The sequence below is a fragment of the Parasteatoda tepidariorum genome, chromosome 2 (genome assembly GCF_982258835.1).
Source record: "Parasteatoda tepidariorum strain Cologne lab strain chromosome 2, Ptep-v5.0, whole genome shotgun sequence".
NCBI lineage: Eukaryota > Metazoa > Arthropoda > Arachnida > Araneae > Theridiidae > Parasteatoda > Parasteatoda tepidariorum.
The window spans coordinates 21,747,524-21,762,703 of NC_141756.1; the positions used below are offsets into that span (position 1 = coordinate 21,747,524).

Below are 15,180 nucleotides of genomic sequence, written 5' to 3' on the forward strand. Positions count from 1 at the left end.
ATATATTGTATTATTCTTCTGCAGTAACATTTGCTTGTAGTATACTTTCTTTTAGTTTGTCATTTGCCCTTTTTAAATGCAGTCTGGTACTGTTAAAAAAATTTCTTGATTTTTAAAAAAAAATTTAATTTTCATATTTTATTTTGTATACTACGAGACATAATATTCTTCAACGCTGTAGTTAGCTCTCTCCATCTAGTCTCTTTTTAAAGATAGAAAACGCTAACTTCACAGCTTTCCACCAGGGGCTTCGAAATTGGTAGCATATAGCCACTTTACAATATCTTTATACCACTTCAATTACAGAGGAAGCCATTCAAAAATTCTGAGCAAACTTTGATGCATACCCTGTATACTATCAGGGTAACTGCTGCATCGAATTTATTTTCTCACAATATGTGAAAACAATGTTTCAAATGGGTTTTCTTTTCATATAGGCCGGCATAGCATCGCCAGAAAATCCAGAACAGCTTCTGATAGCCTTAGAGCCCGAGGCTGCTTCTATATTCTGTCGCCGTCTCCGTCAGCATCAGTTGGTGCCTCTAGTCTCCAGTCCACAGAGACTGTCCATGCCAAATATAAAGGAACCTCTGGAAGGAAGTTTGGAGCCTGCAGTCATAGAAAATGCAGGTACGCTAATAGTTTGTATACCACATCTTTTTGTCAGAATACGTGGAACCCATATTTCGAGCTTTGAAATAAAATCTTAGGCTTTTTCGGATAATTTGCTTCCTGTTTGAACAGCAATTTTACCTTTGCGATAGTAATAAAGTAAAATATGCCAAAAACTCTGCTTTTCACTTTCCATATTTGAAAGGGCACAAACCAAAAATTACTGTGAAACTCAATTTAATCGAATCTGTGGGAAATTCAATCGAACTTTTTCGGAAGCAAGCCTTGCTATATCAGCTGTCAAAATATACACAGTCCCAGTCACATTAATGTGACCACCACCTACTTTCGACGTCAATCCAGGCTGGAAGAGGGAGCATCATGGTTTGGGGAATGTTTTTCTGTCATTCACTGGGTGCACCCATCATTGTGGAAGGCACGGTGGATCAGCACAAGTACGCATCTGTCCTTGCGGACCATGTCCACCCGTACATGCAAATGATTTTTCCTCAGAATGATGACATCTACCAGCAGGACAGCGCGAGGTGTTATACAGCTCGCAGTGTATGTGCGTGATTCGAAGAGCATCAGTATGAGTTTACCGTACTCCCCTGACCATCAAACTCACCGGATTTAAACCCAATCGAGAATCTGTGGGATCACCTCGATCGGGCTGTTCGCGCAATGAATCCTCAACCGCGTAATGCAGCGCTGATGGCCCCGGCACTTATGGCCCCGGCACCTTCAGAAACCTAATTGACTCTCTTCCTGCACGCCTTGCAGCGGTCAGCTCTGCCAAAGGTGGTTATTCTGGCTTTTGACAGGTGGTCACATTAATGTGACTAGACTGTGAATTATGATTACGCTGCTTAAGTGTGAAATTGGCTATGAAAAATATAGTTGTTAAGTCCTCTGTTGGAAAAAAATTGAAATAACTTTCCGAACATTCCAACAAGCGCAAGTTTTCCTAAAAAATAGCTCCTTGCGGACAATATAACTGTTTCTAAAAAAGTTCAAGTATGATATTGATCTTTGAGTGGTAAATAGTGAGGAAAGTAACGGAATAAACCTATAGTTTGTTCTAATCTCATGTGTTTCATTAACAATTAAAGAATCTGGTCCAAGCCCTTAACACTTCTTTCCTTAATTTTGGGACGCCTTTTACAAATAGCATTTTATCAATTGATTAAAGTTTCCCAATTCTGTCTTTTGTAAGTTTTTTGATTTATTTCTTCTTATAATATATTCCAGGTACCAGGTACATGGTTGTGGATTGCGGAGGTGGTACAGTGGACATTACTGTTCACGAAATCACAGATGAAAACGGAACCATCAAAGAACTCCACAAGGCCACTGGTGGGCCTTACGGATCAGTTGGAATAGATCTGGAGTTCGAGAAACTTCTCGGAGAAATATTCGGCACAGACTTCGTAGAACATTTCAAGATTAAAAAGCCGGCAGCATTCGTGGACTTGATGGTTGCTTTCGAAGCCAGAAAAAGGAATGCAAGTCCATTCAAAATAACTCCAATCAACATTGCTCTGCCATTTTCTTTCATTGACTACTATAAAAAAACAAAGAACAGCTCCGTAAGTTCCTGTTTTTTTCCCGATAACTTTTGTTACTTTGACACATAAGCAATTTATTACCAGTTTTAAAATGCCAATGCTAACCTTCTAATGAAAAATTTAATTCAATTTAACAAGTTGTTCACTTTAACTCAATTGATGAATCAATTGATTCTCCTTTAGTGTATGATAATTCAGTCTAACAAGTAGTAATTAGAGCCCCTGAATTAGACAGGCCGACTCATCATCTATTTTTGCTCCAAAGAGCTAACATAAGCATAATACTAACATAACGTTAACTTGTGAACTTTTTTGCTCCAATATTGCTTGATAGGTCAGCTCTGATAGTATAGGAGCCTTAGTAGTAATGATTAACAGATATGCATGAAGATACTCTTTTATATAAAAATATATTCTAATATTTTACGTAATATTCTATAGAATATTACGTAAAACCGTACCTAGGTCCATTTCTGGTCGATGCGAATTCTGCACCCGGCTCGCACCGACCACCGTGCTGACGTAACATATCCTCAGTGATTGACGGATTATGGGTTAGAGTCCCCTTGCCGTCAGCCTAACCATATCAGGCTTTCGAAGTTTTCCTCTCCATGCAACACGAATGCTGGTTAGTTCCACCAAAATGTCCTCCACGAAGGCAATTTTCTCCCAATACTTGATAAAGGAGTTCCCTAGTCTTCTGGATTGGGTTCAAAATTACAAGGCAACGGAGTTGAACATCCCAAACCCAAAATTGGGTCGGCTGCTCAACAACAGTCATAAAGTAAAATAACGATATTTTTAAAATCATTTTATTACGACACATGAATTAAAAATTTGACTAATCAATTCGCAACTATGACTTCGTACGTAAACCAACGTCATTTTCTCGGCATTTGTTATAGTTAGTTGCCTTACTTCCGGCCCAGCTATTTCCACGCGTTTTTAAACTCTCCTTATTTTAAATATGATATTATTACTACTTACGTATTCAAAATCGCGCATTTGAGTATTTTCACACGTGAAAAAATATTTAATACTCACCATTCAGTGATCGTTTTATTGCAATAAACTACACAGCAACGATTATGTTGAATTCTCTGTATCACATAATGTATTTTAATATTACTTTTATATATTTTTTTATATTTTTGTAACCCTTGTTGTACAGCCGGTCCAATTTTGGTTTATGACTATTAATGTTCAACTACGTAGCCTTATAAGTTTAAACCCAATCCAGAAGACAAGGGAACTCCTGGATCAAGTATCGGGAGTGGAGGACTTTATGATGGAACTAACTAGCATTTGCGTTACATGAAGTGTGAAACCACAAAAACCTCTCGCGAACCTCCGCTGTTAGCCTGATAAACCCATGATCCGTCTACTACTGAAGTTATTTTACGTCAGCACAGTGATCGGTGCAAACCGGATGCGGAATTTGTATCAACCAGCCATCGCTTGTCTTTGAATCCTCACTGGAAGGCTGAAAGCTCTACTTCTTGAGCCACCAAGGTTCGCTATAGCCCTTTAAAAATGATTGTATAAACCCTGCTTAGCACTAGCAAACCATGCTACTGATTTTAAAAATGAAATCATGCCTTGGTATAGAGGTTTCAGTACCATTAATGATCAGTCCTGGATATTCATGGCCGCATCTTGTATGAAAAGCGCTCCTTATAGAACATGCCCGTTTATTTTTCGTCTATTCTTTTCAGGTGGAAGCTGCAGTGAAGAAATATGGCAGCAAAGAGATCAAGTGGTCGTCTCAGGGCATGCTGAGGCTTGAACCATCTGGCATGCTCCGTCTCTTCCAACCTACGCTGGACGCCATCCGGATACACGTGGAACGTGTACTAGACACTTGCGAGGTGGGAAACATAACCTACCTGTTCCTAGTGGGTGGGTTCTCTGAATCGGGCATCCTGCAGAAGAGCATCCGTGACGCCTTTTCGGATAGACTGAAAGTCATCATTCCGCAGGGGGTCAGTCTGGCCATCCTCAAGGGAGCCGTCCAATTTGGGGTTGATCCTACGGTGGTCAGCTCTCGCCGATCAAGGCTGACGTATGGAGTGGGAGTCTTAAATAGGTGTGGATTTTGTCTTTTAAGTCCAATAATTCAGTTTTTTTTCTTCTATCGGATCCAATAATTGCTTTTACGTAGTGAGTGGAGTAAGTTAATTATCCGTGTTATAATTATTATTGTTCTAATGATCAGAATTTTCTCTAAAATGTACTTAGTAATGGTTAGAAGGGTAAACTTTAAATATGCTCTTTATTACTATGCATAAAGTTACAAAATCACACTACGTTTAGCTCTGGATAAACATGCATTTTTTTACTGACGGATTTAAAGTTTTGACCTTAAGAAACATGAAAGAAGTGACACAATATTAGTGTCATCATGTAATTTTTACTTTTTGTGGTTTCGTTATGTCTTTTATATTTAAGTATGAAAATCAAAACAAAATATTTTTTAAACATCGTTATTATTTTTTATTGTTAAATTTAAAACTGATTTAAAAAAAAGCGTTTAATTTTTGCCACAAATTATAACCTTCACAGTTTTAACTTTCAATAAAAAAAGTACACTGTATATTTTTTGTAATGCCTTAATTTCAATTTCGAAGTACGATTTTTTTTTCAAAAATTGTTTTAAAAAAAATTGCTGTTCGTATAGAAATGTATTGGTAGTGCTTAAATAACTTTTGTGACACACTACATATAAAATTCAGAGTTTTCCTTAACGAACTCCCTTAATCTTTAGACTCTGAATATGTTTCAAAATTAAAGTAACAAAAATAAGTATATATTAATAAGTATATATAAATAAGTATTATCTCTAGCAAATATTTAAACGAGGAAAAAGAGACCCTTGCAAAATCTAACGAATCACTTAAAGAGGAAGGAAGATGAAAAATCAAAACCAGTTTGATTGTCTAATGATGCTAGGATGTGTTTCTAATAATGTATTTTCAACTCTTTTTTTCTTGTTTCCTTTGGCTATCAAGTTTTGATGCTATCTGTTCCGTCTTCCTCATTAGTGTTTCGACAAATTTCGTTGCCTTTTTTCCGCTTAATTATTATTTTGTGACCCCGTATATGTATTATTTTGTTACTTTATTAATAAAGATTTTTAAAATAAATTTTAAAAGCGCTGTTAACAAAACACTCAATAAAAAGAGGACAAAAAATTAGATCTACCTATATCTTGTGACGTTATTAAACTCCTCTTTATTAAACTAAAGGTATGGTATATTTACTCTGTTTCATTTAATTAATTTCCTATTTATTATTTTTTTTTAAAGATTCATCCACGGATCTCATCCTCCTGACAAACTAGTCGTCAAAGATGGCGTCGAGTGGTGCGCTGACGTCTTTGACAAATTCGTCCTGGCAGATCAATCCATCTGTGTTGGTGACACCGTCATCAGACGATACACCCCAGCCAGAAGTGGCCAATCATGCAGCGTCATCCACATTTATTGCAGTGAAAGAGACGACGTCCACTTCATTACTGACCCAGGAGTGAAACGTTGCGGAACTCTGGTCCTGGACTTGTCCGATCAGACACAGTCCGCCGATGTCCAGCAGTCCGGAAAACGTGAAATACAAACCATCATGATCTTTGGCGACACAGAATTAAAAGTCAGCGCCATGGATGTTTTAACAGGGAAGTGCGTGAAAGCGGAAGTGGACTTCCTAAATGCTTGACCAAACATTCTTTTGTCTTATTTGGAATGCTTTGTATTATCTTATGCCGTCCAAAGAATTGTAATTATGTGTAGATTACTTAGGATGTATTTGTTATTCTAAAAGCTTCGAATAGAAAAGTTTGGATACGCGTTGGTAATATCTTTTCAGTCGAAAGTACTCATAGGTGAATTCTTCAGCAGAATAACTTTAACTGTGGACAGAATTTTTAACAAGAAACACTTTTATATTTGTCTGAATTTCTAAGCTACATCAAAAAAACAGAAATTATGAAATTAATTAAGAAAAACCATAATTGAAAAAGCCTCGTATGTAATTTAGAATTGAAAAACTGGAAGCTATTTTCCAATGGGAAAGATAAATCTTCGATTTGAAACGAAAAACTGAATTCATTTCAAAATAAATGTTATTTAGAAATGAATATTTAAAATGAACGTTGTAGTTTAGAAATGAAAAACTGAAAACTATTATTACTTTGAAAGTATTTTTCCGATGGGAAACATTTACTATAGACATTTTGTTGCTTATAACTATTTTCAAATGTGTGTATATATTCGTAGTTCGTTGGCTTATTAGTTAATTATAAGCTTATAGTTTCTAAATTTATTTCTTATTATACTTTGAAGTTATTTACAATTCTCCTTTGGTATCTTGTGGAAGTCCAGGAGAACAAACACTTCATCTAGCCTGAATAACGTTACTCGAAATTTTGTTACTGTATATGGTATTTTCTTATCACCGCCCTTAATGTATATTTTAGGAATCAATGTATAAAAAAAAATATTTTTGAGCTAGGAAAAAACAGAAACGCTTTCGGAAGCTGTTTAAGAAAATGGTCACAGCTCGAAATACGTGTTTAAGAAAATAGACATAGCTCACAATACGTGATTAAGAAAATGGACACAGCTCACAGTACGTGATAAAGAAAATGGACACAGCTCACAATACGTGTTTAAGAAAATGGACACAGTTCACAATATGTGATTAAGAAAATAGACATAGCTCAGAATAAATGATTAATAAAATGGACATAGCTCACAATACGTGATTAAGAAAATGGACATAGCTCACAATGCGTGATTGAGAAAATGGTCACAGGTCAAAATGCGCTTTAAATGCTTTTTAATGTTCAACCCAAATTTAACAACTAGGCGAAGAATTTTGTATTTATTTTTCCTTACTTTGTTAAACTTTAAAAATAATTATTACAAGGCTACGTCCCAGACTTCGGGGTCGGGTACATTACAGATTTAACTTTTCAAGTATCTCTTCGTACTCAAAACACAAAACGATAAAATGATTTTTAAAAAATTTAAATTCGTACAATGTCAATTTAATATCACTAGGACCCGTGACAACCTTATAAACGGAACTCTTTTCAAAACAGATTAGTTTTAAAAAATGCTCTAAGTGATTTTGGCAAATGGAAGACGTCATATTATGGATTTATTTGGATCCATTAGTTTATTCTTTTAAGTTAAAAAATTTATGTAAGAGAAGTTTGAAAAACGGAATCAAATGCTATATCTGTTTTCTTAAACACACATTTTGAGCTGTTTCCATTTTCTTAAACACGCATTTTGAGCTGTTTCCATTTTCTTAAACACTCATTTTGGAACTGTTTCTATTTTCTTAAACACTCATTTTGAGCTGTTTCAATTTTCTTAAACTCGCATTTTGAGCTGTTTCTTTGTTCTTGAACAGGCATTTTGGAACTGTTTCTATTTTCTTAAACACACAATTTGAGCTGTTTCAATTTTCTTAAACACACAATTTTAGATGTTTCCATTTTCTTAAACGCACATTTTGAGATATATCCCGAATAAAAAGTAATTTGTGTCCCATAAAAGTATATACTTTTTGTTACATGTCTTGCAAGGTTTGAAAAAATATATATCAAGGGTGCTGATTACGGAAACTCTGCTTGTTAAGTCGCTAAAAATTTATTATTTTTGTTTAATGAAATAAAAATAATTAAACTTGTTATGATTACAGTTAATATCATTCGTGCTGAGCTTCAGATTCATTACCAGTTTCCATGAACTCGAAGAGTTTTTGTTCTGAAATGTATATTTATTTGTGTAGTAAAAGGAATGAATATTTTCTTTTTATGATATTCTACTCGGGTGATGCCGAAATATGTGCCAATTTATTGTTCAAATTATTTTTTAATCTCTTGTATTTTTGTGCAATAAAGATAATTTTCAAATGTAGAGTGATACTTTTCATTTTTCGCATGGAATAAAATAAAGATGTTGACTATTCACTATAATATAGTGAGGGAGGAACGCATCATTGCGAATTCTGTTTAACCTATGTCCGTAATTTAAAATTTCTAGTCAGGTAAGCTAAGAGTAAACCACTAAATTTTAAATGCTGAATTTTTTTCATAACTCTTAAAATGAAGTAAATTTTCTCTGGATTATGTTAGCGTAATGCAAAGTAGTTGTTAAGAGGACGCTACACCGCGGGGAAAAACTTTTCACTACAAATTCTGTTTAACCTCCATCGGTATTATAAAATATATAATAATTAGTCTAGGTAAATTATGAAACTTCAAATGACGAATTTTTTTAAATATAATATTGCAAACTAATTAACTTAATTCGAAGTAATGGATAGAAGAACTTGATGGGATGTTCGGCTGTACACGGAGATTCCGAAGTGAACAGATATTGGAGTGCTAGGCATCTGCTAATGAGTCATTGACTTTTTACTCTTATCTGTACACTCTAAAAACTGTACCGCTGATTTCAGAGGCACATTTGGATCGTTTGTGCCTCTGAATTTTAAGGGCACAACGTGCCTTTAAAAATGAAAGGCACAATGTACCTCTGATTTCAGAGGCACATTTGGATCGCTTGTGCCTCTGAATTTTAAGGGCACAACGTGCCTTTAAAAATGAAAGGCACAATGTACCTCTGATTTCAGAGGCACATTTGGATCGTTTGTGCCTCTGAATTTTAAGGGCACAACGTACCTTTAAAAATGAAAGGCACAATGTACCTCTGATTTCAGAGGCAAAATCAGATGTACCTCTTAGCTTGAAAGGTACATTGTACCTTAGATTTTGCTTTTATGAACCACTCATTGAAATAAGCATTTAGTGGAACCAAAACCTGTTATTTACCAGATTTGAACACACTTTTTTTTTTACCCATTCGTAATTTGCTTGCACTTCATATAAAAAGGGGTTTACACTATTACCAAGATATTAATTATAATAATTCTTAATGAAAAATATTTCCCAATTCTTTGAATATTGGCCACTTGAGGTGATCATCTCAAGGGATTCCATCTAATGCTTTTTCATAGGCAATTATAAAATATGTAAATTTATACAATTTCTTTAATTATGTAGCGTTTAATGATACTTCAACAATTACAATGATGTTTTTCTAATCAGATATAGGTATAAAAAATATTTATTTCTGTTAAACCAAGTCAATATAATTCATGGATTTTTTTTCCAAAAAGTATCCTCAAAATGGAAATTTCTTATAAATTTAGATATTTTTTAAATATTTAGAGATTCAATAAAATAGCTTTATAAGAATCAAAATTAAACACTAAATATCATGAAATCTAATATCTTTTATTTTCACACATAAAGAACAATATTACATAATTTAGTAACAGTTGCACACAAATATGGAAAAATATAGAACTTTCACAATATTTTAAAATTATAGATGTAGATTTTGAACAATTTGTATGTTTTATAACATCAAATATGTTTAATCAAATGACTTTACAAGTGTAAAATCAAAGATTTCTTTCTATTGAAATGAATTTTTTTTTAAAATCCTGATTTTGGCGAAGCATATTAACCCATTAGGCACCATCATTCCCATTTTGGGAACATTAGCTTTCAATTTTTTTAGAACTAACTGTACTTAATATTACTTAATTGACAATTTTATTTGAGCTCTGAATATATGAAAAGAATTTTGCAATTTTTTTTGAAAGCTTGTTTCAGAATTTTTATTTTTTATAGTATTTTAAAAATCGTGAAATTCCGCATTTTTATCCCCAATCATTAAACATGCATTTGTTTTATAAATATTATTAAAATAAAAATTATTTTAACTTAAACTTGATTACAACAATCTAATGTACTAAATAAAATTAGCCCATAGAGAAAATGTACAATGGCTAGTTTACAATTGAAGAAAAAAGACCTTGTTCCCTTTTGAGGGAAAGTATTGGCGAAAGCTGTTTTCAAACGAAAAACAAGATGCAGATTATTTTAGCAGAAAAAATATTTTTTCATGACAATAATATATGCACTAATTTAATAACGCAGAACATAGCGTCGATTCAGGTTTATCTTTATATTACTACACTAATCTAATACGTTGCCAAAAATAAACCTCAATCTATGTTTATTTCCTCCCCTCAAACACGATAAAACATTTGCATTTTTCAATCTCTCCCCCATTCATTGCACGTTTACTCCTCCCCAACAGCAAAATGACTCTAAATTTCTATTTGCATTTTTATAAAATAATTAATTTATAATAAATTTGTATTATGTTTAAAAGTTTCCTACAGAAAAAATCTATCATAAAAAATTTCTAACATTTTCCTTTGGCTAAGAATTTTAAAATCTGGCAAATAATTTGAAATACTTAGTATAGGCTATGTATATATATATAGTAATATCATAATTAAAGGTCAATAAAGAAAAAGTGCAGGTAAAAAATGGAAACACAACACCGGAAGCAAAATTATAATGGTAAACACACTTAATACAATGAGTAATTTAACCAGTGAGAATAGCCAAAACCAAATTTACAAAAATTATAATAATTTAAAATAAAACAAAATTAAAAAAATTAGCACTATAATGAGAAAATAAAATATAATAGTAAAAGGTGATAACATATAGATAAATTTGCTTTACAGAGTGGAACAATTTACTTGGTAATGTAAGTCAATTTTACTTGGAAATGGTAAGATTCGTTTAATGCAGACCCTTATAAAAAAAGTCCACATGTTTCGCAGAGAACTTTTATTAAAACATTTTCCAAATTTTGAAAAAAATCAAATGACACACATTTTTCTTTCTTTTAGTTTTCACTAGTTATTAATACAGAATCACAATAATTCAGAGAAATAGCAACGGACATTTAAAGGTTGTATCCGGAAGAAAAAATGCTCAACACTTTGCCGGGGGAGGTACATGGGCAAAGCATTTGCAGAGGAGGCCTGATCAAATCCTTCCCACAGCATCCACATTATTTATAGTTTAGCATTGACCACAGTGCTGATGTAAAATATCCTCCGAGGTAGTTGGATCATGGGTTTGAGTCCCCTGGACGCCAGACTAACTGTAGCAGGCTTAGTGGTTTTCCTCTCCATGTCAGTGTTTTGTCATGCATTCATCTCGGCTAGAACATTTAAAACAGGACTTATCAATGTAAGAGTATTTTATTTGAATAAGTTGTTAAAAGTTTCTATCACAATGTACACAAATACATTCATGAAGATTTTATTACATTAAGAATAGGTTTAGCTAAAATAATTTTTATATATAATATTATTGAACTAATTTAACACGTTGAATGCCATAGGGGTCACCGGTGACTGGTGCCTAGATTATTCGAAACACATAACTCGAATAAATTTTTAATGCTCTAATTTTTTTTTTTTATATTATTATTACTAAAATGGTTTGAAGAAATAATTGTAATATATACTGAAAAAATCATTTTGGCCAGACGGACAAGCCATGTAAAATTAGTGTGGCATTCAACGTGTTACAGAAAAAAGAAGTGTAAATCTATCTAAGCTTAAATACATAAGAAAGTGCAAGGATTGTTCTTAACACAAAACAAAATTGGAGTCAACAAAGAAAATTCAAATGTAAATCGAAAAGTAATTATTTATTATTTATAAAAATATTTAATAATTAAAAACATTTTTTTGCATTTACTGGAACACAGTCGAGACAAAAAGTAACAGCAAAAAAAACTATTAATCATTTAGTTATACTAATAATATAAATTTAGATTACACAAACATTAAATTGTCTTTCAGAGAGCAAAAAAAAAAAAATTTCACTGTATCAAGTTTATACACATATCAATCCTTACAATCAATATATTTTCTTTCTAAATATTGTTATCAAAATTGCTTCGCTTCATATTTTTTTTACTACAGTTCAGGAAAAGCATTAGTTATAGATTAATAAAAGTTTTTTGATAATGTTATTCTAAGTAACACAGGTAAGGTAGCAATAACAATAAAAAAAATAAAAGTTTCCTAAAAATTATTATCACTGATGCTGAATTAGAAAGTTTTACTAGGTAGCTTTTCGTAGCAAGAAAACATGGAGTATAAAGTGTTGAGCATTGAATATGAAGTACCAAATGTTTTTTAAATAAAGTATTCAGTATATATCGATAAAGCATTAAGGGAAAATGCCAGTGACACAACAGCGATTCTGCATATCTAATCCATTTGTGATCCAATGAATGTTATGCAAATAATTTTTTTATTTTTTATATATAGTTATTGATATCAAAATTATGTAAATTAAACTGCTCTAGTTAGCAATACTTTAATATTTTTCAAAAAGTTCAAGCTGTTAAGTACTTGGCATTATATTATTTTAAACAAAGAGCAAGGTACTCATCACCGCCCATCACTCAACCATGACCAAAAATCCTATTTCTAGGGCTTTACTTTTTAACGGCCATGGTTAAAATGCCATGTAATTTTGATACTGGTCAGATAAAGTGGACTCCGCTTGAGCTAGCTCGTTTGAATCTTCTGCACGATAACCAATGAGAGAACTTTCAGTTGTGGCGGAATTTATATGCAAAGTATACACGCCAGTTGTTTTATACATTGCCAGGATCTAACTCATTACCCTAGTTCTCTAATAAGCAGTGTGAAAGATAATTTAACCAGCTGTGCCACAAGAGCACCCTGGAGCAAGCTATTAATCCTTTTTAAAAATCAAATAAATTAAATTTCAATTTGAAATGTTACAATTTTTAAAAGGAGTTTCACAGTCGTAAATAATTATATATCCCATGTTATCTATTTTGAGTCATAAATTCAAAACTAAAATTTGAAATTATACACTGAAAGCTGTGATGTTAGAATAAAACATTTTTAAACATTACTTTTTCAAAAAAAATAATAACTAATTAAAAATTTATAAATCATTAGAAGATTGCCTTTTTCTCCCATGCTTACACCATATTTAAAATATAAATAAAGCATAATCTTATTTTTTTCTTCAGGTGTATATCAACTGTAAGTTTAGTAACAGTTTGAAATAATTATAATTAGATATCAATGTCAATTGTTTTCTAAAATAGCTAATAATTGAAAGTATACTTTTCATAATTATAATAAAAATTCGAAAACATTCTTCGTTGTTTTTTAAATTATTCAATCATTCTGTGAGAGAATTTCTGTGATAGCTCTCGAATGTAAACTAAGATAAACAAAAAAGCAAATTGGTATTTCAAATAAAAATGATTTCTTATTCATAGCTATCGCCACATTGAAAACCTCATACAAAATTATAATCAAACACTACAGAACAAATATAGGGCACTTTAAAAACATTCCTCTTAATATTATAATGATAAAACATAAATAATACAACTACAACAGAAATGTAAACATAACTAGGGTTAGCTCTCTCGCTTAAACATTTTTATAAGATTTGTAGCATTAATAATTCAGTAATAAAAATTGAAATGTATTAATAAAAAAGATGCCGTCGTTACTTAGGAATAAATATAAAAATAAGATATAAGTATTAAACTTACCAAATTCAAGCATTTTTATAACATCGATAGAACACATTTGTAGACAAACTTCTTCCATCGGTAGCGTGGATGGGAAGGGACAGAAAACGTATTTCGTCATAAAATTTTTCACTGATGTGCGCATGCGCTTGTTCTCCGTTACATGATCGTACCGAAGAAAAAGAAATGAAAGGCACAAAAGTCTTTTCGTACCGCGCATTGACTGGCGTTTGCTTTGGTGCCTTCAATTTCTCGTGGTGCCTCTCATTTTTAAAGGCACATTAGTTATGTGCCTCTTACGCGAGAAAATACACGGTACATTTAGCTTGTGCCTCTGAAATCAGAGGTACAGTTTTTAGAGTGTATTTATTCTTCTTGTTAAGAGTTTGTCAATTTCTGCCATTAGAAATAAAATAAAAAATGTTGGCATAATTAGTTTGCAATTTTATATTAAAAAAAATTCGTCATTTGAAGCTTTATAATTTACCTAGACTAATAATTATATATTTTATAATACCGATGGAGGTTAAACAGAATTTGTAGTGAAAATCCCCCCCCCCCCCCCGCTGTGTGGCGTAATCTTAACAACTATTTTGCATGGAGATAGCTCAAAATGCGTGTGTAAGAAATAAATATAGCCCGAAAATCGCTTTCGGAAGAATAAGAATAGCTCAAAGGGCTTGTTTAAGAAGATAGACACGAAAAAATGAGCATAGCTCAAAATGCGTGTTTTAGAAAATAGACACGAAAAAATAAGCATAGCTCAAAATGCGTGTTTTAGAAAATAACCAAACTCGAAAATCATCTTCGAAAAAATAAGCATAGCTCATATTACTTGTTAGAAAAAGTTTAAAATGTATGCTTCATCAAATTGGTATAGCACTAATTGCATCTTTGGTTTTAACTGCGCTATTTTTAGAAAAAAGCGCTTATAAATTTAAAATGAAAATTTCGAATTTTTATTTTATAAACTCTACGAATCATTAGTTTCTGATAAATTCTTTTAAAATACAATAATTATAACGTATAGAATACAGAATCAAATGAATTTACTTTAATAGCAACGTTTATTTTTTTAAACGCGCTTTTAGTGATAAGTTTATGCTTTCGGGCTCGCATTTTAGGCTATATCTATTTTCTTAAATTCATATTTTGAGTCTATCTATTTTTTGAAAGGCGCATTTCAAACTATGTTTTATTTTCCTGAATTCGTATTTTGAATCATCTCCATTTTTCGAAACGCGCATTTCAAGCTATGTCATAGTTTCTTAAATTCGCCTTTTGAATCATATCAATTTTTTGAAACGCTCATTTCAAACTATATCTTATTTTCTTAAATTTGTATTTTGAATCATTTCCATCTTTTGGAACGCGCATTTCAAACTAAGTCTTATTTTCTTAAATTTGTATTTTGAATCATTTCCATTTTTTGAAACGCGCATTTCAAACTATGTTTTATTTTCTTAAATTCGCATTTTGAGTCATATCCATTTTTTGGAACGCGCATTTTAAACTTT

General features: G+C 32.1%; 1 protein-coding gene and 1 long non-coding RNA gene across 4 annotated transcripts in view; one reads left to right on the forward strand and one right to left on the reverse strand.

Annotated features, from left to right (window-relative positions):
* The window catches only part of LOC107448359 (heat shock 70 kDa protein 12A), a 65,271-nt gene extending 57,167 nt beyond the window's left edge, over positions 1–8,104 (forward strand). For 2 of the 3 annotated variants that reach the window (XM_016063523.5, XM_087156964.1), the window contains exons 9-12: positions 438–630; positions 1,864–2,201; positions 3,896–4,266; positions 5,486–8,104. In XM_016063523.5, the coding sequence (XP_015919009.3) occupies positions 438–630; positions 1,864–2,201; positions 3,896–4,266; positions 5,486–5,891 (1,308 nt within the window). In that variant the 3' untranslated portion in view covers positions 5,892–8,104. The remainder of the gene's footprint in view (positions 1–437; positions 631–1,863; positions 2,202–3,895; positions 4,267–5,485) is intronic. The other variant, XR_015431297.1, reaches the window with a different exon arrangement.
* Positions 8,105–9,470: 1,366 nt separating this feature from the next.
* LOC122270695 (uncharacterized) lies at positions 9,471–13,821 on the reverse strand. The gene is made up of 2 exons (XR_006225938.3): positions 13,685–13,821; positions 9,471–11,284 (listed from the first exon to the last, which is right to left on the reverse strand). It is a non-coding gene; the product is annotated as an uncharacterized LOC122270695 (long non-coding RNA).
* Positions 13,822–15,180: the final 1,359 nt, after the last annotated feature.